At 44.6% G+C, this 24349-nt stretch overlaps 1 protein-coding gene and 1 long non-coding RNA gene across 2 annotated transcripts in view; one reads left to right on the top strand and one right to left on the bottom strand.

Annotated features, from left to right (window-relative positions):
* Positions 1-10633: 10633 nt before the first annotated feature.
* Positions 10634-24349, bottom strand: part of LOC132473055 (interferon-induced, double-stranded RNA-activated protein kinase-like) — a 47903-nt gene continuing 34187 nt past the window's right edge. The window contains exons 2-18 of the mRNA XM_060072997.1: positions 22491-22954; positions 21836-22060; positions 21600-21723; positions 21430-21506; positions 21192-21341; positions 20375-20495; positions 16340-16401; positions 16192-16249; positions 14886-14917; positions 14744-14803; positions 14521-14640; positions 14306-14431; positions 14010-14211; positions 12834-12974; positions 12634-12732; positions 12473-12535; positions 10634-12354 (exon numbers count right to left, since the gene is read on the bottom strand). Coding sequence (XP_059928980.1) covers positions 12202-12354; positions 12473-12535; positions 12634-12732; positions 12834-12974; positions 14010-14211; positions 14306-14431; positions 14521-14640; positions 14744-14803; positions 14886-14917; positions 16192-16249; positions 16340-16401; positions 20375-20495; positions 21192-21341; positions 21430-21506; positions 21600-21723; positions 21836-22060; positions 22491-22594 — 1917 coding nt within the window. The 5' untranslated portion in view covers positions 22595-22954 and the 3' untranslated portion in view covers positions 10634-12201. The remainder of the gene's footprint in view (positions 12355-12472; positions 12536-12633; positions 12733-12833; positions 12975-14009; positions 14212-14305; positions 14432-14520; positions 14641-14743; positions 14804-14885; positions 14918-16191; positions 16250-16339; positions 16402-20374; positions 20496-21191; positions 21342-21429; positions 21507-21599; positions 21724-21835; positions 22061-22490; positions 22955-24349) is intronic.
* Positions 14981-16015, top strand: LOC132473057 (uncharacterized). The gene is made up of 2 exons (XR_009529244.1): positions 14981-15624; positions 15665-16015. It is a non-coding gene; the product is annotated as an uncharacterized LOC132473057 (long non-coding RNA).

Raw genomic sequence — 24349 nt, 5'->3', positions numbered from 1 at the left:
GTATTGGTGTACGTGCACACTGGCGTGTGTGTGTGTGCCTATCTGCTGAGATGGGCAGTGCTTGGCTCGGCACCAAGCGCACTCCAATTCAGCCCACGTCGCCTGCAAGGCGCCGCTCTGCACCTGAGAATTAATCAATCTCAATGCCCAGCTATTATTACCCAGCTCCCCTACTAGTGTGTTCATTGTAATTCGTTGCTGGTGCTCTCTCTCTCTCTCTCTCTCTCTCTCTCTCTCTCTCTCTCTCTCTCTCTCTCTCGCAGTAACTCTCATGTCCTCCCCTGACAATGGCTCTCCACCTTTCTCTCAAACACAAACACCCACATGACATGTTCATTAATCCGTTCATACATTTGCCGGTCTCATCAGTATGCGTTTCAGCTCCACACCGGCCGTGTCTGCTCATTGTATATAACACGGCATGAATAAAATATGAGATTGTGCTTTCAAATGTATTAATTCAGTAGTTGTAATGCCTGTGTGGTCGCGTTCCCCCCCCCCCCCCCCCCCCCCTCACCTACTAAGCTCGGACGAGAAGACGGACAGACTCTCAATCGGCCGCCTGTTTTCTGCTGCTATTCTATTTTGGAGGTGCCTTTCGCCAAAAACAACATACCATAGTAATGTTGAGTAAAGTGGGACTGGTCTACTATGTACAGGGATAGACGGAATATAGGCCTTGTGTTCAAGGAAGCTAAGGTGCCAATATCGGATGCTAGTCACACCTCACACACTATTCAACCTCCATTTTGCCACTGGCTCTGTTCCAAGTCTGGGGTGTCTGAGTGCGTCTGTCAAATTGTATATTTCTCCTTGTGCATCCGAATCCTATAATCAAAGGACATTTATACATCGCTGCATGTACTCATTATCACCCACGACGAGCTGCCGTGAGATAACAATGAGCGGTAAGAAGAGGTGATTACGAACGAGCATGTGGAGAGAGACGCGGGCGCCGGGGTCTCGCGCGATAATCAGCCGTAAGATGGAGGAGATCTCAGTCATCAATCAGGCGGTCTCCGTCGAATCACTTCAGAGTGCCGCATGCAAATGTCACCCGATGCCTTTCCCGTCACGCACACACCCCTGGAAGTCAAAGCCGTGCACGTTGAAAGAGCTCTCAAAGAGAACAGCGTTGGTGGTGGTGGTGGTGGATGATTTCCTCGGCCCCAGGGTTTTTTATTCACAGAATAATTTGTCTTTGTTCAGGTGTGTGGGTCGGAGAGGGGGGGTGGGGGTAGGGGGGGGGGGGGGGGCAGCACACAGAGGACAAGCTGTTGATGCCCCAGACTGGTGGTAATAGAAAAGCACAGGCTACACCAGCGGCGAGCGTGATGCCGACACGCAGGGCGGCGGTCTCAGAAGGAGGGCGGGGCGTGTGTGTGTGTGTGTGTGTGTGTGTGTGTGTGTGTGTGTGTGTGTGTGTGTGTGTGTGTGTGTGGCGGGTGGACACACACACACACACACACACACACACACACACACACACACACACACACACACACACACACGGGGGTGGGTGGGGTACGGGGAGGTTGAGGAAGTGGCTCGGGTGTGCGCTGTCAGATCCAATGACAGATGGGCCGCGCGGCACGCAGTCTCTCCTCTGATGCCTCGCACACAACCAGAAATCTATTTAGGAGATGGCTCTCTGTCTGGAGCGCCGCTAATTTGGCCCTGATGAAGAACACTGGAGCGGAGCGCGAGCGCCGGGACCCTCGCATGTCCCTAAAAGGATTTGTAAAAGGCCCAGATGTGCCGCGGACCGAATTCAAATTAACTTTGTTTACCCTCGCGGGGGCTATTTCAGAAGCTGCCCTGTCAGATTATATAGCAGTCTTTGTATCCACCCGAAATGTCTGCAGTGATCCTGCCGTCCCCGATGTGCAGCCATAACCTGGAAGCAGCGTGGACCCGACATGTTAAACAGACGGAGGTTTTTTTTCCTTTTCAGGGAACACTGGGGTGGGGATACGGTGGTCTTGGTCTGGGATCTGGGTGGTGGATCAGGGCCCGGCCGGCCCAGCTCAGCTCAGCTCAGGAGGTAGACTTGGGAACCGGACGGTTGACGGTTCTGCTCCCCGGCTCCTCATAGCGTGCTCCTCCTGAGTGTTCGAGGTGTCCCTGAGCGAGACACTGACTCAGAGTCACACCCTAGCTGCTCCGGACAGGCTCGCTGTCGCCGTTGTAAGTCGCTTTGGATACAGGCGTCTGCTAAGTGGCCTAAATGTAAACGTAAATGTGAGGGGTGGATCCTGCGACCCTCCGACCAGAGGCCTATGCCGCGTTACCACTGCAGGGTGCGGAACGGATCGGATCGCAAAGGTGCGGTAGGGGGGGGGTATAGCCCAGCTCATTTCCGAGGTCGCGTTTCCACTGCCGACAGTACCCTTTGTGGTAGGCCGGATGTCGATCGCCGCGGCAGCTACGTAAACATCGTAAACAACGTCTTCCTCCCCAAGAATGCAGACGAACGTCTCCACCTCCTTGTTCGCCCAAGCAAGCTTTTTACGCGACATGTTCATTGTAAAGAATAATACCTCGAGGCTACTGTTTGTTTGTTTTAATCCCCGCGTCACCCGGAAGTGACGATTCTGTCGACCAATCAACGGAGGGGGGGTGTAGCTAGAATTTCACGGGACCCTTTCAGGCGTCTGGTCTCGTTTTGGGTACCGGAACGGGTACGGCAAAGTCCGGGTCACGCCCACTTTTGGCGGTGGAAACGCGACCCGACCCGCACCTTTGCGATCCGATCCGTTCCGCACCCTGCAGTGGAAACGCGGCACTAGGTGTAGTCCACAGAGGGGCCATCTGTGCAGCAGGCTGTAGATACCCAAAGCATGAGCGTTTGGAACATCGAGTACGTCTTGAAACACGTTCCCCTGCCTGGACTACGGCTTCCTAAGCATGTGTTTGATCTTTGCTTTACATTCCTCCTTGTTTCATTTTTTTCCATTTTTCTGTTGCCACGTTTCTGTTGCCTCCTCCGCGGTGGAGGCGAAACTACCCCCTCTACACTATTATGGGATGGTCTGGCCCATTTTTGTTATCCGACAAACGGTCTGGAAGGCAACGCAGAGAGGGCCGACCGGCTTCACGCCGCCAGAGGCCCACGTCAGGCGGGAGACAAGGGGCTCAATCCCCCAACAGATCCCCGGCCCAGGGGCCTGATTCACAGAGGACCAGCCCCCCCAGAGGAAGCCCAGCCTCGCCTGAAGCCAGGCCCGACACAAACCAGGAGGAGGGCCGTCCAGAAGGGGCGTGGCTGTACGGGGGGGCGAGCGGCCTGGTGGTGGTGGTGGTGGTGGTGGTTGGGTGGTGGTGGGGGTGGTGGTGGTGTTGGGGGCTGGGTAGTAGGGATGATTGGGGGGCTGTGATGGTGATGGTGGTGGAGGTGGGGGCTGGGTAGTAGGGATGATTGGGGGGTGGTGGTGGAGGTGGGGGCTGGGTAGTAGGGATGATTGGGGGGCTGTGATGGTGATGGTGGTGGAGGTGGGGGCTGGGTAGTAGGGATGATTGGGGGGTGGTGGTGGTGATGGTGGTGGTGTTTGGGGCTGGGTAGTAGGGGGTGGAGGTGGTAGTTGGGTGGTGGTGGTGTTTGGGGCTGGGTAGTGGGGGGGGGGGGGTGGAGGTGTTCAGAGCAGATGAAACAGATCCTAAAGAGCTCCTGGCAGCTGAATAAAACAGCTGAACGGGCGAGCGTGGCAGCGGCGGGGAGGCAGAGCGGTTGGCCTTCGTCTTCCTCTCTCCCTCCCGCCTTTGTTCCCTCCTGCCCTGGTGCGCCCACCGAGCTTTGATCTCCCCTCCTGCCTTTCCGAGAGAGAGAGAGAGAGAGAGAGCGGGAGGTGGCGGGAAAGGGTGTGCCGCAAACATTAACGCACAACCCTTTAATGTGTCAGTTCCTCTCACTGTTTGGGATCAACTCTTTCTTTCTCTTCCTTTCTTTGCCGTGAAGTTCCCCCATTAGAGTAACAAGTAGTTGTGTGAATCGGGTTTTCCAGTAAACCACTGTAAAGACACGCCTCTACTTGTTTTTCTTCCCATATGAAGTTATGCAAGAGCACTTCCTTGCTCCACTAACTACAGTGAGGTAAAGACGCCGTGGTGGCTCATTGCCATTCTATCTGAGTCATTCGGCGCATTTCCACATACAGCCTGAGGGGGGTGCTGTTGCGTCGGCCACCATCCTCTATTTCTTATTTGTTGTTGCATCATTTATGGGCAGATATTTAATGTCATGATTATTTCAATAACCCTGGGAACAGAGGCTCAGTGTGTTAAGGTCATGGATGCAAAAGGTCTGTACTGTTGCTTTACAATCGCAGGGTCACTTCTGCTAGGGGAAAGCAGAGCGAATAGCACATGCTTTGTATAATTTATTTATACTTTATTATAAACATACATATACTTCGGTAGGACTTGATGTGCAGTGTTATACCTTTCTTTCTGCTCATGAATAGAATCCTATTTTTCCAAGGCCTGCTCTTGAGAATGGCTTATTTCTAAACGTTTTCCCTTTTTTATATGTAAAACCGTGATTTTTCTGTTTTATTTCTCGCTTAACCACCAACATACCTCTCCGCAGGGACCTATTTTCTATGATAACATCCCCATCGCATCATCTCACACGTGTGTTTCATTCGGACACGAAGGCAGCCAAACAGCTGGTTTGCTAGACCACTTAGTTTTTTCGTAATCAGACCAAACGTGGAAAGGGATGCTGATTGGCTAACACGTGATGTATCCTGCCACACTGCCTCCCTCCCGCCCCCTGCTGCATGCTCCCATGATGATTGGTCGATACTTCACATGGGACTGGATAAAGCACCAGTGAGGCTGGGCTATAGCAAATACACATGGAGATGAGGGTAAGGGCCAGGGAGCTGGTAATAGGCCAATGGATGGAGGCTTGTCAACAAAGAAAAATGCAGTGTCATCTGCGTTTTGATTTTGGCCCATATGAAGTGGTAAAAGGCAGAGTAACTCAAGAGTTTTTGACAGGTCTGCAAGCTGCCCCATAAATATATAGTTGTGAATGCACGCACGCACGCACGCACGCACACTCTATGTATGCACACTCACAATCTATTGACGCTTCGCAATACAATTCAAAGTGTACTGTAATAATTGATTATGGTGATGTAACCATATTTTTTACTGAGACTATCAGTGAACAGTGTCGATTCAACTTTTATTTAGATGACCCCAGAGTCATTTTCCGAACAATTATTTGCTTTTGCTTCATGTTCTGGAAAACCAGTGTGTGAAAACTGAGTAAAAGTCCAACTATAAGCATTTCAACATTTAGCACTTATACTATTAGTGCTTGCTAAATAATTAATAAAAACGGAATAAAAGTCCTACTATCAGCCTATCAGCATTTAATTTAACTATTAAGCAATTATACTATATTAATGCTAAATAGTTTAAATCCTTTGACCAAAGATAAGAAATATGATGATTACATTCTATACCCTATTCTAATTTCACGCTAAAGCAACAACTAACTCTGACCCCATCCAATGTCGGCCTGCTACACTTTGTGCCTAGCTGCTGTCAGGCGATTATGAAAAAAAATCGGAGGCAAAGTGCTTGATGGCTACGACCTTTGACCTCCATGAACGGCAGTCAACTCATTGTGAAGTCCTCTGCTCACTGATTGTTGGGTGCAGTGTACAGTTCTAAAGCCATGGGATCTGATTGGTCTACTGATTACCTTGGTCCATGTGACCAGGTGCTCCAAGGCAAGCTGTTTCACTGGAATCCTGCCTTCTCCGTTTGGGAATGCTGTTTTCCACACAGACCAGCATGTGCTGAAGGCCTGGTGAGAAATGTCACAGCCCTAGGTTAAGGCACTCACCTTAAACACTCGTAAACCAACAGCTCCCCCTAGTGGTCCTAATCGGTATGTAAGTGTAACTTCAGCCAGGCATGATTCAGATTGAATGATGTCCGTTGGCACCTATCTGGAATATTAATCAATAACCAAGTATATTAAGTAATAATCGTATATTAAATACTTTTATCTATTAAATGAATCAATTGATTCATTGATTAAGCTTAAAAGGCTTATTGCTAAATGATAACCAATGCTTTGTATTAAGGGGTCTATGCAATGATGCTTTAAAAGTGCCATATTAGGGATCTACAATATTACATATGCAATGACATGCATGGAAGGCAGTGTAGTGAGCTGCCTTGCTTATTTAATATTGTAGCTTTCATGTTCTTGTGTACTGTTTGTGTTATTGTTTTTGTGATAGCCTTTGTTGCATTGTTGTCAATGAGGGTTGTTGTCTGAGGTATTTTAATTCAGTCCAAAATAGATTGATGGTAGTGAGAAGCAAACACTACATTTTAGTGATTTAGTTGCTAATTTGGGGGATTTTTTCCCCAGCATCTTTTATATCTGAAGGGACTTTACGCTGCAGCAGTAGCAATAACTGCCTTAGTGTATCCTAGCGCAGCAAGCCTACCGCTCACCTCAAGTTCTGTGAAGCGAATGTTGTTCAGAATGTAAATCAACGGCCACCCCCTATATATAAAATAAAAAAACCTGCAGCAAACTTGTATAATAAACCTGAACCAACAGATACAACTATGTCAACGTTCTCCATAAAAACAATTTCTCTTTAAGAACAGTAACACATTTTTTTTCATCAAATATGTACTGGAGTAGTTTAAACTGCCACACTATATCCAACATGAGAATGATGACACAATGAATTTAAGTAAAACCCGTTTATTACACAATTACAGACATGGATTAACAAAGGAAAATTGTGAATTCCTGATTTTAATTTAATTTGAAACGTATTAGTTATGACTTTTATTATTGCGTCTTTTTAAATAAAAAGAAGGCAGTGCCTATCCCTCCTAACAGACAAGGAGGGCCACAGCACTTTTTTTTTTTTGGGCACAATGGTTTCACCACACAAGTCATAATTACTGTAGTTATGAAACTAGTGATCAATAGTGCAGTGCGAGAAAGGGATCTGCCAGGGAGGGCCTGAGGGCAGGGATAAGGTGTCATCAACTAACACTTGGGTGGGATGGAAATCCAATGAGGCGAAACGTTATCTAACTTTAGCTGTAGTGGCTAAAGCTCCATTGTTGTGATCAGTAAATATCTCTAAACATATTCAGTCACTTAACCATGACAGAAAGAACGAGGTCTACGTGTTTACTGTGTTGAAACGACGGTAGAGAAACAGTGTGTTCGCTCCGTCTTTACTGAATGAAACAAATGATACAAATACACACAGTTTTACTCTCCCTAAATGCGTGAAACCCTACGTCATAACAGCTCGCTCTAAAGCAACTAATATATCCTATGCATCTCTAATAATTCTAAGCAATGAAAGCAAGTACACTAAACAAAAATGCAAAACTATGCAAAACAATTAGTCAATCAATATAATAATCAATCACTATATATTCATCTAAATAATATAATATCTAAATCTGAGGCTAAATTACAATATGGCAAAACGGCACTCACATTTCCGGCCCCTAATTGCTCATCATGGGGGGGATGACAATTACCTAACTTAAACTATAGAATCATTTTGTATATTCTAATCCCCTTCTGTCCTCTTTCATAGAACATAAGAAACCTCGACCAATCTAGGTGAGGCCCACAAGATAGGCAACCATAGAAAATAATAAAGTCCTAAATAATAATGTCCTTTATTGTCCATGAGATTTTTTCATCTTGAGCAAGAGACGCAACCTATCTATTGGTCTCTGGCGCTGGTCTTTGTTTTGACAAGGACCCGACAGACAAACCCTTTGCCTTTTTAAGTTTGATGCCCGTTGCTCTGCATCACATTTGTTGTTTGGCATCACCACATTTTTGTCCATGAGAGGCATCCCAATGCTGTAGTGCCCATTGACTTTCTTTATTGTCTCAGTCACAGACTTCATTAACAGAACGTCCTTTTGCGACATTTCTGACTTCTCTTCGCAGGCTTGCTCCGGAAAGTCATAATTGTATTGCTGCAGCAGCATGCTGTCCATGCCGCTGTCATGAGTCTGTTGACTGAAGCCCTTTGACTGTAGTGGCTTGACTTGTGGTGATCGTCACCTTTCTTGAGAGCAGGGGCGGCCCCAGCACATTTGGCGCTCTAGGCGAGCTTCACTCCTGGCGCTCCCCCCCCCCCCTCCGCAATTTTTTTTTTAATTCCCCACGAAAACTGAATTGCAACCTTGAAAAACTGTTTTGCCCTGTAACTGCATTTCTTTCACATAAACACAACAACGATCGCAACGATGAACAAACATTAATTCAAGAATAAAATCCACGGAGGAAATGGCAAGCCTGTGCCCTGCTGAACTACGCTCCGACCACGCCCCCCTGTGAGACGGTTTATGGACACATGCCCCGTTTTGGGAAAGTTCACTTGACTAGTTCAGTTCATAGTTCACACATTTTAAAATGAACGAGTTCAGTTCATAGTTCATTATTCAAAAGTTTGAACTAAGTTCACAGGTCTCAATATGTTGCGAGCTATAATGTTCTACATCTCTATATGTCTGCAATACCGCTCTCGGCATGGCATCTAAGCAATTTTGGCGCTCTCACACTTACCAGCCGTGTGTCTTCCTTAAAGGGTGTACTATGCAACGAGTAATATATTTGAAGTGCTGTTGCACTGGCTATGGTCGTTATACAGTGCGCCCCTATTTTAATCATGTCTTTTTTTATATAATGTAGAATAAATGGACATATCATTTTTGATATACCCGCCTCTGTAAAATCTTGAAATAACTATATGACAGGGAGTAGGACAACTTTGATTGAGGTACATATTTTCTTCTTAACTCAACTAAAGTGCCCGAAGCAATTCACGCATTCATCAACCTTTCCTATTTGGAATTCATTATAGGCAAAGAACAGGATTTAAAGATTTACCTTTCTCCTTTGCACGTTTCTCTTCTTCTTCCTTTCTCTTCTTCTTAAATTGCGCCCTGGATGGCTTTTGCCTCTTCATTTTCTTGATTTCGTTCTTGATTCTCGATTCTTGAAAACACTCTAACCAAACGCCTTATAGTACTAGCATGTTCTGACGAAACCAAGGAGGTAGGCTCCCCTTCCGTTTTCGATTTTTGGCTCATTTTACCCTAATGTTAGATTTATTTTTTTTAATGTCAAAATATTGGTTGGAGATATAGAAGGGGCCCAAAAATATGCGCCAGGAGGAAAAAAAATAATAATAAAAAAAATATATATATAATTGTGTTTTTTTTTTGTTTTTTTCGGGCGCATTATTTTGCGCTCCCCCTCTAGGCGGCCGCCTAACCCGCCTGTAGGGAAGGCCGCCCCTGCCCCTGCCACACAGCCATGATGTTCTTTTTGATAATTGACCTACACTCAGTTAACCCCAGCCTCACTTTTACATCCACATCTTCCCTTCTTAAAGCCCTTTTTGCTGCCCCATCAGCTAGCTCATTCCCCTCCATCCCCACATGAACCCCACTGACTCTCCCGCCTGCTCAATCCTGTACATCAGGGTAAGAAGAAGCTCCACCATGAGGTCCACCGTCCGATCTGGCTCCAAGCCCTCCCTCCGTCAATGTCATCAGCACTGAAGCAGAGTCAGAGGAGAGGAGCATATTACAACTGGCCCTGGCCTGACCTCCTCCAACCACTGCATAGCCCAGATTATTGCAAGCAGCTCTGTGGTGTAAACTGAAACCCCCGCAGACAGTCGCCTATATTTAACAACATCCAAATCTGGGATACAAAAAGCAAACCCAGACTTCCCAGTCCTTGGGTCTTGAGCCCCGTCAGTGTATATTTGTATGTACTGTCCCCATTTGTTAGCCTTTCCTTTACAATGCCCCCAAATGTTGCAGTTCTCTCATGAGCTAACACACTTATATCTATCTCTGGCACTGGTGGAATCCATGGTGGTACAGTTGGCCAGTGCACTGCAGGGGCCACCCCCTCCTCCCCAAACTCCATCCTCCCCATTTCCTTATTGACTTTAAAAAGGAAACATTCCCTTTTCACTCTTGCTCCTCCCCACTCCCATGCATCTTCGAAAGCCAGCTCCCCCACATTCTCCCCTCTTTTAAAGCTTTTGGTGTGAACGTACAGTAAGAATCTAGTTTTAATTTCCGGGTGTCTACGTCAACATCAGCTCATCTCACAACATGTCCCCGCCCATCTGGTGAAATTGTTCTAAAATACCACTCCTTATTGTATATAATGCATATACATGTATTTACAAACCATGTCACGTCCACCAAATGAATGTCAAGTTATGTTGGTTTGTTAATATACATATTATTATATCAACTGTACAAAAACATGAATTGGTGTTAGACAGGGTTTCCCCAGGTTTGATCAACCCAAATTTAAGACTTTTTTAAGACCACTTCAATGAAAATTAAGACCTACATCGCAACCATTAAGCAGTCGTAAAATGCGGTCGTGCATATGTTATTCATGTTTTTTTGGAACATATGAAACATTCATGTCAATACATTAATGAATGTGCCAAAGGATAAGTGTGCACTCACCAATCAAAGAGCCAAACTGAGGGCCTAACTCAAAGTCTAGAGGCCTGATGTCTCTTAAGACCATGTACCCAGAAATGATAAAAGATTAAAAAAACAATACACAAAGTGATGGTGTGAAAGTGTAGCTGTATTTTTGGTTTAAATATCAAACTTTCAACACACAATATAAAATATAAACAAACAAACTCTTTTCAAATTGCTGTAGTTTCTCAGCATTCAAATTTCCTCAACCATTTCAATGAATCCACCACTTGCCTCGTTGACCTCTTTTACTAACTCCTTCGTAATGTATGGAGCCAGCCCGAACCCTAACCCGTCCACAGACATGGTGACTAATGTATGATAGTAAGCATTATTGGCCCTTAACACTAATATTCGGAAACACTGCCTCAAAAGGATATTGGCCTAAGCAACACCAGTAGAGGCTATACTTTTCCCTGAACTTTTAAACGTTGCAAACGTGCAGAAACATAATTATATATTTATGTGGCATTCAGTCCAATGCTTAAAATATATCTGTGGCATTCAGTAGGCCAATGCTGTGGTAAAGTGTGTAAAGTATGACCAAGTGTTTCTTTCTGTTCAATAGATAGAACTTTATCAATCCCCTGTAGGAGAAATTTGTTAATGTTTGTCCCTATAAAACAATAATGGCAACAAAAAAAAAATACAAAACATGACGGTAACTCTAAAGTCAAACCGTCCAATCTGAAGGCTTTACTTAACCACTCCCCCTACTCACTTCCAGCAATGCAAAGCGAACAGAACTGAGGTGGGGAGGGCGTAGCTTAAGTAGTTTGTGACCGACCCAGAGGAACGCAACGCAAATTCAATGTGAACATGTATGAGGCTTTAATAAAATCCCGGACGATTTTGAAATTCCGCCCGGACACATTTATTTTTATAAGTGTCTCAAAAAGAGGGCATGTCTGGGCAAAAGAGGACGTCTGGTCACCCTTCGTAAGGGGAACCCATTTGATTCCTACCTGTTCCACTGTTAAATAGTGGCGCATGTTGGTGGGCGCTATCCTGGTAATTTCTCTGCGTGAGAAATACGAAGTGTGGCGTGTGAGCGTGTGCATGGGTCGAATTGCGTGTCTCACGCCGAATGCGTGAGACTTGAGAGCCCTGCTTCCCCATGATGTGGCGTCTCCTATCGACTGATTATGTTTGTTGAGATTGCCGGCGCGAAAACCCAAAGTATTGTTCGCGCATACTCCAATAAATGAGACGTTCTCTGACGTTACGCAAAACCCCGATACGCAAAACGCCCCCTATTTTCCCCTTGTGTTACAGTCCGGTTGACTACGAAAACATATCCTAGTAGGAAATTTAAGACCATCTTTAAAAAATTAAGACTTAGGTAACGCAATTTAATTAGACTTTTAAGACCCCGCGGCTACCCTGATATAGAACGTTATAAGACGCCGAGAATTGGCGCGCTGCCAGCCGCTGTCACCGAGTGTGAGAGGAGAGTTGACGGAGAAGATGGCGGTTGACCTATAGTTTCAAAGTTAATACCGTTTATACCGGTGTTGACACAAGCGTATTACTCGGTGTGAAAATGTCCACACCGCGGCAACCCTAATATACATAAACATAAAACGGCTCCATATTTCTCCTCCGCCGTCGGAGTGCCAAAGTTACATAGTGCAGTTAATAGATAATAGGGCGTTAATAGGGCGCTGATGACCAGGCCTTGTCCGCCCAGTTGGTTCTGGTTGGTCTCCCTGTGGGAAAATCCAACCGCTCCAGGTTAGCCGTTATCTCCTCAGCCGAGGGTCGGGATTCAGGATTTTCATGTAGCATCGATTTAATTAGGAATGACTGCAAACAGACATAACAAATATATATTAAAGCATGCTAGGTCGTCATACATGGCAGTATCGTAAAAGTTGACTTGCATTATTGTAGGTCTACGCATGAAAGTACAAATTAATTTGACCTCTTTAGGAAATGACAGCGTGAAGTCTGCTGGAAATTTTTGTTTTCTGATGTCATCCCAACTCTGTTAACATGAAAAATAATCTGAATTAATTTATTAACACAATACTTGATATGGTGTTCAAAGATATGATTAAATAATGCCATCTATAACAGACTTACTTTAGTCCTTTCATGACCGGAGATATTCAACAGCATCAAAAAATATACCAAGCCGGATGCAAATATATCCACCTTATTGTTGTATACGTTTTTGTACCTCTGTAATATAACACAGATAAAGATCATTGATAAGAGATATCCTTTAGGCTGCACTTTATTACAAATGGTTTTTTTTTAGTTCATAAAACAGGTCTTCTCACTTGTTCAGGCGGCATAAACGACTTAGTGCCCCTGCCCATCGTTTTCTCCAACACATTGCCTTCCTCGTCACTCTCTGCCGTCACCAGACCAAAATCCACGATCTTCACCTCTCCATCCGATCCAACCATAATGTTAGAGGGCTGAAAGTCACAAAGACAATATTTGAGTTGATCATCAAGAGGTAATGTGGCATAGTAACTAATGGCCTTTTTTCACCGACAGTACCAGCTCAACTCGCCTTGACTTAGCCCGTCTTTTTTCACGTTTCGATCACCAAAATGAGGTACCTGGTACCTTTTTATTCTCACCTCCGACGAGGTTCCAAGAGAGCTGATCTGATACTTTTGAATGATGTCAACAAGCTGCTGGCCACTCATTTTAAAAATCAAAATTTTACCGCCTACGTAATCCGCGTCGACCGTCGCCTGGCAACGGACGATCGCGTTGAACGTCGCCTGGCCACGGACGATCGCGTCGAACGTCGCCTGGCCACGGACGATCGCGTCGAACGTCGCCTGGCCACGGACGATCGCGTCGAACGTCGCCTGGCCACGGACGATCGCGTCGAACGACGATCGACGACGACGAGACTACATACACTTTAAACACTCGGTTTACTAGCTAAATTCGATTTAAACAATTCAATACAATACAAATATAAAGTAAAAACAAGTGTTAACTGGTTTGTTATTTCGTCTTTTACAACATGAGCGAGAATGTTTTTTTAAACCTGCCTGGCAACGGACAATCGCGTCGATCGATGACGTAATGTTTCGACGCGGATTACGTAGGCGGTACAATTTTCGCCCCGGGACAATTTTAGTGTGACAAGGCTACTGGACGAGCCATGATGAACGCGACGTCCGAGCCTGACACCCGCTGGCTTCTATAAATACAAGCATCAGCGCAAGAACACGTCTTGGACCGTGACAGAGTTGGACACGCTCCTGCCCCAAGCAAAGCCCTTTATGTGTCGTGTGGATAAGTATGTCACTGCAGTTTCGCGCAAGCGTGCTATGACGACCTGCCCACATTGAAGAGGTACTTTATTCTAGATGGAATCACGACGTGCCTTGCCTGGAACCAAACCAAGTCTTGCCACGCTAAGTCGTGGCGTGTAGAGCTGGTACTGTTGGTGGAAAAAGGCCATAAATGTAACCCGAACTGTATGCCACCTTTAGGTCCCGGTGCATTAGATTCTGGGAGTGGATGTATTCCACGCCACATATCATCTTCATCATGATGTCTAAACTCTCCTTCTTCCGAGTGGTATCCTGATGCAATGAGTTCTTCTCAATTATCCATGCCTCAAGATCCTTCATTTCACACAGCTCCATTTGGATGTACAGGAAAGTCCTGGACGTATCGCTGCTTGACCTTGTTATGAAGATAGAAGTCAAAACGTGAACCACCTGTAGCTTGCCGGATATTGTTTACTGTTGAACCTAATTGTAATGGTAGAATTACTTACTGGGAAGTCCTGAGACATTTACAGTTGGGAGGAATGTTTTCCTGATCCTCAGTCCAGGAGGTGTAATATCGAACGATATTAGGATGCTGTAGCTTTGCTAAAATCTTTGCCTCACGCAGAGCATTCCTGATCAAATGAGTGGTAGCATGAAAATATTAATTTAGGTAAAATGAGCAACAAACTATACAATGAGATAAAAGCTGGAAGACTCTTACTCTTCATTGAGCACCATCTTGACCGCGTAATACGTATCCAAGTGTTTCATCCTTGCCTTGTGAACGTGACCATAGCCCCCTTGCCCAATACACTCAAAATTGTCGTATTCTGTTAAGAACCTATTGAAAGTAAGATGAGTTATTTTCTTCTCACACATTCATACAGACATTATCATGCAAAACAAACAAGACATTTGCAGGTGGAGGTTCGTGTTTGCCTTACTTAGAAGTAGTTGGACCTCTTGGTGTATCGGATGGTTCTTTTTTGAATTTCTCTCCAAGTCTTACAAAACAGCAATAATCACAATTCAGATTAAAGAAAGTGTACAGACATGGCAATTTTGAGAAATATTTAAATGACTTACTTAATTTTAGCCTTGATACCCAATTTTTCTTCCTTCATAATAGAAAAATATAAATGTTATAACTGAGAAACACATCAAATGAGTAACCCCAGGGTTCATACACTTTTGGACCAATGGATTTCCATGACTTTTCCATGACTTTAAACCAAATTTCCATGACCAAACATTTTGTGAAATCTCGGTATTAACGTGCAAAAGTGATAAAATGTAGTATTAAAACTAACAATGGGAATTCGGAGGCATACTGTATACATTAAATGACACAAATGATTGATTCGCAACGACATCGAGGGCAGATGAATGTCCCATGAACTGAGAGCCGATGTATTTTGTCTTAACATCGGCGCCATCCCATAGCCTCACATGTAAATCCATCTGTTTGGACTGTAAATAACTATTCAGGCTTTTGTCGAAGAGAATGACGTATGCCCTTTGCTTCATTACGTTGGACAACGTCAGACTCCTGAAGTGGGGCGCGAGACCGAAAGAGCAGAGGTACGAGCATTTGCTTTCGCCACAAGCAAACTGTGTTGCTATCTGGCTATCGGGGAACATTCTTTGAAAGAGCAGGCTAGCATCTTCAGATGACTTAAACGAATAATGCGAATTAGCCACCTTCAGTGCCCACATTACCTCCGCAGTTAAGACTTCCTTTTTTGTGACAGCATCGGTTATTGACGACTGCTTGGCCAAAGAGAGAGACGTGCTGTTTGCCGTAGCAGTTGCCCTGGCTGTGGTGGTGAGAAAGCCGGTGATGGGGTTTGACTTAGCTCCGCTAGCAGCAGCGCTCTGGTGTTTAGTGCCTTTCGCATGGCTCGTTAATGCCGCCTCTCCCATGTTAGATATGTCAAACGTTTTGTCACCACATAACCTACATTTAGCTCGGCCCGGGTCTTTGTCGGATGAAACCCATGACATATATTTCTCATTTCGCAACCAAGCATTGCTGAACCTACACTTCCCTGGCATTTTGAAAAATTTTGGCTTCCCTCAGATACTGTTGCTATGGCCAACAAACGTTTCAGTTGCGTATGTTTTAGTTTCAGCGCGTGCCTGTTTATACTTTGAGCGTATTTCATTTAAAGGCATATTCATGATTTAAAACTCAGCGTAAATGAACGACAAGAAAATATGAATAAAAAAAATGTTCATGACTTTTCCAAAACTTTTGGGACTTTATTTTTTTCAAGCACTTTTCCAGGCCTGGAAATAACCATTTTAAAATTCCATGACTTTTCCAGGTTTTTCATGACCGTACGAACCCTGTAACCCATGAAATGCAACTTTCCAAAAAAGCAATTGGTACCTTGGGAGGTGCAGAGGAATTGCTGAACTGAATCCAGCTACCAGATGTGGAGGATGCCCTTAGTGATTAAAAACAAGGATATAAAATAAACTTCTGGAAAGCAAAGTTACTAGTAGTTAGTATGTCATGGTTCCTTTTGAATCCTTACGTGTCTGATGTTGCTTTATTATTTGTGCCATCCTCTTCTGATTTGGCAGACTTCCTATTTGCCTGAAATAATAACAGTAATAGGCATTATTTAGTGGAGAACAGGTGGAGAACAATCTATCTATCCCTCCATCTATCAAGAGAGGCAGAGAGACAGGCATAGAGAGAGAGACTGAGACTGAGAGACAGGGAGAGACAGAGCAACAGAGAGACGCAGAGAGAAACAGAGATGCAGACAGGTGTATTGTTTCTGTATTGCTCAACCGCTTTTTATGTCAATTTAGTTTCTCATGCCATTTAAAGGTTGGGTATGGAATTCTCTTTTTTGGGCATTTTTGCAAAATTACTTGAAATCCTTATCATAACCCACTTACAGCCACTGAGTTAGAAGTACTGACATGAAAATTAAACAAGTCAATCATCTGTGGAACGGGCAGGGCTTCAATTAAACAGTCGTACTGCACTCCCCCTCCCCCCGCACGTGACCCCTTCGTGCACGTACTCAAAGCTTGTGACCCAGAGCAAGCTTCTGTTTGTCGTTATCCTGCGGTAGCTACTGGAGCTAGCCAACGGCTCACTCTCGCGCATCTATGTTTGCTCATGATTGCGTGTCCATGTACTTGGAATGGGTGGAGTCAAAGTCAGCATTGAAGGAGAGGGGGTAGGACCATTTGAGTCGTGTATTTTCAGAGTCTGCTGGGGTTTCGCAAATCCCATACCCAACCTTTAACCTTGTATTAGGGATGCACCGAAATTAATATTGTTGGCCGAAGCCGAAAATGCTGAAACAGTTGGCCGAAAGCCGAAACCGAATGTGGCTTTTGCTGTTTTTCATTCATTTTGCTTAAAATTTTCCCCATTGCATAAATCAAGCAATTAAATGTCCTTTATAAACTTTTTTGTCTTGCTTTTCAATAAAATATAGATTTTTTGATATTTAATACTGAACGATTTCTAACATTCCAGCAGACCTTATAGCAAGAATTTAAGATATGGGGGGCTGGGCTTACAAGGGGCAGGATATGACTTGGGGTCTAAGGTCGCAAGAGGCGGGATAAGTGCGGCCGCTGTCACTTTGTTTGTTTTGTTTGACCGCAGACAGTACGGAGGCAGAATGGGCAGAACTCCTCGCGATCATCTTAAATGTTTCTGCAACGATGCATCATTGGTCCATGCATCCACAATATCAGAAGCATCGTTTGATGAAAGATTGGAGCATGAGTTAGAGACATATAGAAGAAACGACAAAGAAGAAAGGCATCGCAAAAGACTGCGTTACCGGAGAAAGAGAGCGTCTTGTGTTACTTTATTTCACATATAACAAACACTGTCAAATGTAGTTGATTTCTGTGTTAGATTGAGAAAACGGAGTGGAATGCCGGAACCCTATAATGTTCAGCTACAACTGTTGTAAATAATAATAATATATTATTTTTTTTGTAAGACGAATACTTTTAGGGTTATGATGAGACCTATCTTTTAGCGTTGACCACGAATGACTCTGAAAAGCATTGCCAACATTTAAATATTTTTATAACCATTCAGCAAAGAGGGCGACAGGCTGATTATCATTTAGGGTGCCACTTAATGACATGCAAATGCAGACCAAAGCGTCATCAACATGCCCACTGAAATGGTGTGAAATACGACTTTCTACTCCGCATTCACATATAAAAGGTAATTAACGTTTCCGCCGGCGAAAATACTACCTCAGGGCGAGTATTTTTTCAGGAGGCACAGAGACGGAGAGAGCCAGAGCAGGGATTTAAATTAACGACGTCCCGGGGACGTAATTAATTGTCATCGGGAGGATTTTTATTCTCTCTCGGGTCGACTTCGGGACGAAGAGAATTTTGCGGGCACTGACTTCATTTTTCTGTTTCAGTTTTCAAACACTTTCTGCGATGTTCGCGATCTGTGGAAAATACTTATTTAATGGAAAGGGCTTCGTTCAATTGGCTGGCGCGCTCGGGTTTGTGTTCAGTGAAACAGCGGGGGTAAAATCCCCCGTTCGTCAGGCTTTCTTGGTTCACTGGAGAAGGCGGGGCTGCGCACGGAGTCAAAAAAAAAAAGAGGGCCGGCCCACCGGGAGACTGCCCGATCTCCAGCCTATGCTGCAGAGCGAATTTAAATCGCCGGCAGAACGGCCTGGGGGTCTGACACCGTCATTTATCTAAATTTAATTTATCTAAATTTCATATACATACATAGCATTTCACATTAATCGCAATTATTACATTGGTCTTCTCAATGCCATGGAACGCTCCGTTCACTTGCATGGGACCTTCACAACTTCCGGCGGTGAATTATATTTGATAATTCACCCTTGCTAAGTATAATCATGAGTATAATTGACCGCTGTCAAGGAAAACAACAGATTTTTCGCCTCTAATGAAGTCTCAGTCCGCAAGTTCCGGTAACTTGTCAACCCCAGCGTCTTCGGTTGCTAAGCGACGTCAGCGTCTTTGGCAGACTATTTCTCTGCTGATCAACACTACGAATGCTGGTGGTATCAAATAAATTGTAAAAAGACACACCATGTGAAGTTATTGTTTCGTTTTGGCAAGTAGCCGTGTAATAAGCGGGATACGTAGAGAACATCGCCGGTCATGATCGAAAATGAGCCCCTTCAGGGCGAAGCAAGTTCGCCCTGTCTGGCCTTATTTTCCCGATAATTACCGGCGTTCTATACACTATCCCTTTTTACATTCCTGCTGCTTCGGGTTTGCCTTTGTAGGTGCATTGAGAGGATGAGCGGGCGAATCCGCAGTCAGTGCGTGTGCATGATACGCAGGTTTATCCAATAAGTGGTAGTGTACCTGCGCACCATTGGCATGTATGCGCGCTTGTCTCTGTGTGCGCGCTTGTCTCTGTGTGCGCTTGTCTCTGTGTGCGTCTGTGAACGAGAATGACAGGGAGAAAGATTGCTACGCGGAGATGTACGAACGGAACGATATTTATATTTCAAAAACGCTAAAACCTAAAAAAAAAAAAGAAGCAGAATCAATTTGTGGCGCTCGGTGTTGATTGTGTGGCGCTGCGTCACACATTGTTCTATGCATGGGAGACTGCTCGCTCCCGAATGTTTTTGTGAATGAAGACACCCGCATGCAAGAATGAGTTCAAGTCTGAGTGTAGGCTACAAGCGCGATTAACTATTTACAAGTGCAAAAACGCAACATATTATTTATTTTGCTGACCACTTGCTTTTTATCCCGACAAAAGCCTCGTAAGGACAGTTCCTCTGGTCTCTCGTAGATCGCACCATCTTTCTTTGTTTAATGCGACTGCGTCACCTTCTCTTACATGGTCAGCAGCTCGCAGAAACCTTACTTTTCAGTTAGAACTGCTCATGATGATATGCTGCGTTGTCTCTTTGCAGACAGCACAACATCTCTACCCAAGCACCCCCCCTTCAACCGCGGAGCCGTCGCATTTACATCAGAATGAAACCCAATAAACCGCCAATGTGTGTAGGGTCCGGGAGGGTAAATTGGGGTTCTAGCTCAAGCAGGCAATTTACCTCGCGCAGTGTAAACGTGGGGACCGTGCCGCAAAAAAGGCGTGCATAAGATGGCATATTAGGCAGTCTTGCGCTGCTAGTCTTGCTCGAGAGGCAAGCAGTGCGAGAGCCTGCTGCTCTGCGATCACAGGCGCAAAACTGTGGTCACGTAGATAGACCACAGTTCTGCGAGGGTGTTGCTTTTCATCTGGAAATAAATATATTATTTCATCAACATAATGTATTGTGTTTTTATTATATTATCAGTAGGCCTAAGTAACGACTCAAAATGTAAAAAATATTTATGATAACAATTCCGGACGATTCGGGACGGTTCAAAATGTTTTTCGGGACGTTTCCGGGACGGTGGTGAAAAAAAGTTAATTTGAACCCCTGAGAGAGAGGTATATTGTTTCTTTATTGTTCACCCACATTGGCAATGTAAATTTTGTTTCTCATGCCATTTAACCTTTTTTGAATTTGAATTGAGAGGCAGAGAGACAGAGAGACAGAGAGACAGAAAGAGAGAAATACCTTGCTGTCACAGTCTAACAGCTCTTGGAGCACAGGCCAGGCCTCCTTTGCCGTCCTTTTTCTGGCCTTCTTTGCAGTCTTCCCCTCGACTTCAGGGTACTCCCTACCGCCAATAACCTCCCTGTAGAAAAAAAAAAGTTACTTGACAATAATTATATTTTCAATCATAAAAGTAACACAAGCAATTAAGATGGAAAACATTGGATCATAAAACAGTTGTACCTTCCGGTTTAGTGAATTGTGTACTGTCACGACCCCACTGGTATATTCAAAATGGCTCTCTGTCTAGGCGGGAGTCGAGACACATAAGTGGTAACAAACCACAGCTGGCAGGCAACTAGCTTCCGGCCACGTGAGCAGTGACACACCTGGGTTCCTGGCGAGCTCTAGTCCTCCCTCTTGTTGAGGGATAGCCCAAGCGTTGGGGTAAACGGTAGCCTGTCCCGTTTGGTTATTGTTTGACACATAACATAGACCAACACTTGACAAACATACACAACAAAGGAGTGGTCACGTTCCCTGTAGGAATCCCTAATCCAGTTACTGTCCTTGAGGGCGAATAGGCTTTACATAGTCTTATGGGTTCCAATAAGTGTAACCAAGTCTGGGCACCATGCTGTCTATTCAGACACCATCCTGCTTCTGTCCGCCATCTTGGATCCGTCAGGTGACCCTAATCAAGGTTCACCTGCAGTGAGCCACTCCCACAGTTACCATGACAACCAGTTACCCACCAGCTTAACATTACCCAACACTAGGATCGTAACAGTACACAATACATTTACTGATTCTCTCTCACATTACTGTTGATACTCACTGAGGGCAGTGTGCAGGACCACATCTTTTCACCAATAAGTCCACATTGCACATGTTCTCCTGCTGATGCTGGCTGTCCATTCCCAAGTACGTAAACTCACTCAAGCCAGAAAGCTCTCCGAGGCTCACCTCCATATTTGCAGGTGAACCACTGGGGGATTGACGGTTAACAAAAACATCAACACTTAATCAAGAATCGATCGTCCACCGTGTGATGTGTTCATCCTCTCTGTACTCACATTCCCTCCGACATGTCTTGATTCAATTCATTTGTTTGAGGACTCGATGGCTCAACACTGCTACTCTGATCTACGGTCTTTAAAAGAAGAAGTTATATTATGCTTTTATACATTGTGCTTATTACATCAGAACACGCCATCTCTATTCCCACCTCCCAGCCTGCACTTACATTTGAGAGTGGATTTCTCCATTTCTTCTCATATACAAGCCTGGCTGCGTCCTCCTTTGCCTCCTTCTTCGTTCTCCCAGAGCCAGACGGGTACTCCGTACCGTCAAGCACAAACTTGTAACATCTGAAAAAACAGACAAGCACAACTTGCGATATCTGAAAAAAGACATTCTGAGCCGAATGGCTAGCTCAACAGATGGGTAATGAAGGGACGAACCGCAGTCGCAGGGACTTACTGTTTAGTGTGGCCTAGTTCCATCGTGGTGGGTTGGGTGAGCCTTGCCTGATTAATTGGCTCTGTAGCGTCCCTCATGGACCACCCCGAGACATGGGAGTGGTCTGAGTCAGTCTCCAAAACGCTCTCTAAAGCGTGTTTGGCTGCATTTTGCCGGGCCTCCTTCTTGTTTTTTCCAACGCCCTTTGGGTATGGTTTGCCGTTTAATATCACAGTTTGAGCAAACCTGAGGGACACATTTTAAAACCATTTTTTATAAGGGCTGAAAGAGTAGTCTACAGTGTTGTACAAGGTTGAGCAGTAGGCCTTCTTACACATCCTGATAAGGCATAAGTGATGCTCATTGTGTGTTATTGGCCTATTATCCAGACATGCCTTGCTATAACGGCAATTGCATGTGTTGGAGGAGGCATGCCTTGATATTGACATCTGTGATTGTTCCTTCTAAACATTCATATAATACATTACAACAGATGTTGGTTTGCTTTATGAGAGGTAGGCCTAGCTAATGGGACAACTGTTAATAAAAAAAAAAAACTCCCTGAAACGGAGTCCAAATAACAATCCGATGTTGAACAAGCTCCAATATATACAGTATCAAATACAACATGGGCTGCCTAATAAAAACCCTATGCGTAACGGTGGAGCAAACTTACATTTTAATATGAGCAGGGCCTTCAGAACCCACGTCGTACTTCAACTCGCAGCCACTTTTCTGCACATACTCATTGAGTTTAGCGATGTAGTTGATTGATTCCATGGCGTGGTATGACAAAATATCCTAAGTGTATGTGATCATGCATATGTAACCAATAAACAGAATTTACTTGGGTTTGTGATAGCAGTGTACTATCATCCAATTGCTGGACTGAAACGCATCTTCTTCATCATAATGGAAATCGGATACACCATATAACAGTATATTTAAAGCACATGGAAATGAAATTATGCTTTGGTTAACAATTGGAATACGAAAATAACATATTTCCTTTTTTTAAGACGTTAAACCAAATACTTAAATGTCTCAACAACAACAACGGATGGTCTTTCTCAGTCCATAAACAAACTAAATACCGAACGGTCTTGTTATCCAAAAAAATAGAATAAGTCTTCAAGTGTCCTTGTATTGTTTTAGCAACAAGAAAAAGTAATAAAGTAAAGTAAAGTGCTGGCCAGCAAAACAATATTATAGAGCTGGTGATTTAAATGGTTTTGCCTGTAATCCTCGGGTCATTCAAAATATGGCGACGGCTCCTCACGAGCCACTGTGAAAGGCAACTCAGGAAAAAGAAAAGCAGCCGTCTCGTTCACCAATGTTGATAAACTCGGCGGAGTTCCCTTCTTGCGGATACACGGCTTCTGGATTTCTATCAAAAGCAAACCGAGTACTTTTTACGGTAAATAAAATACTTTTAACAAGTTAAACTCCGAAGTAACAGCAGGAAAATTACAGATTGTAAACACATTGCTTGCATGCCTTTAAAGAGAAAGAACCCGCGCATTTTATTCTTCTTCTTCTTTTAATTTCCGGCAGTCTGTATGCCTTTGCGGCACATTGCTGTCACCCACAGGACAAAAAATAAATAATCACACGAACAACCAAAAAATAAATTTTATATATATATATTTCAAACGCAATCAGTCCATCCTATTTCCATAGGAATAATCCAGTGGCCGTTATGAAATCCAGGACAGCTTTTATAGTCCCAGGCTGATTCTCAATGGGATTTAGAAAGCTCTTTAGTGTAACCGGTCTTGTGCCCAGGCTTTCCACTGCCGCATACAGATGTTCCCTCTGTCGAGTGAGTCCAGTACATTCCATCGGGATATGTTTTACTGTTTGCTGTTTTTTTACACATAGTCCATTTTCCTGTTTCCCAAGTCCCATGCCAGTCTGCAATGCCCCAGCCTCAGTCTGGTCATCATGACTCTTGCCTCCTTTCCTTTCCCAAAAAACACTGGCTCCTTGTGACTCTATTCTGCAAGCTGTAATGCCTCCCCTTTCCTTATCCCACTCCCCCTGCCACACAGCCATGATGTTCTTTTTGATAATTGACCTACACTCAGTTAACCCCAGCCTCACTTTTACATCCACATCTTCCCTTCTTAAAGCCCTTTTTGCTGCCCCATCAGCTAGCTCATTCCCCTCCATCCCCACATGAGCTGGGACCCACATGAACCCCACTGACTCTCCCGCCTGCTCAATCCTGTACATCAGGGTAAGAAGCTCCACCATGAGGTCCACCGTCCGATCTGGCTCCAAGCCCTCCCTCCGTCAATGTCATCAGCACTGAAGCAGAGTCAGAGGAGAGGAGCATATTACAACTGGCCCTGGCCTGACCTCCTCCAACCACTGCATAGCCCAGATTATTGCAAGCAGCTCTGTGGTGTAAACTGAAACCCCCGCAGACAGTCGCCTATATTTAACAACATCCAAATCTGGGATACAAAAAGCAAACCCAGACTTCCCAGTCCTTGGGTCTTGAGCCCCATCAGTGTATATTTGTATGTACTG

Source organism: Gadus macrocephalus, chromosome 15, assembly GCF_031168955.1.
Source record: "Gadus macrocephalus chromosome 15, ASM3116895v1".
Classification (NCBI taxonomy): Eukaryota; Metazoa; Chordata; class Actinopteri; order Gadiformes; family Gadidae; genus Gadus; species Gadus macrocephalus.
Note: the sequence above shows the minus strand (reverse complement) of the source record. Positions and strands in the feature narration are given on the sequence as shown.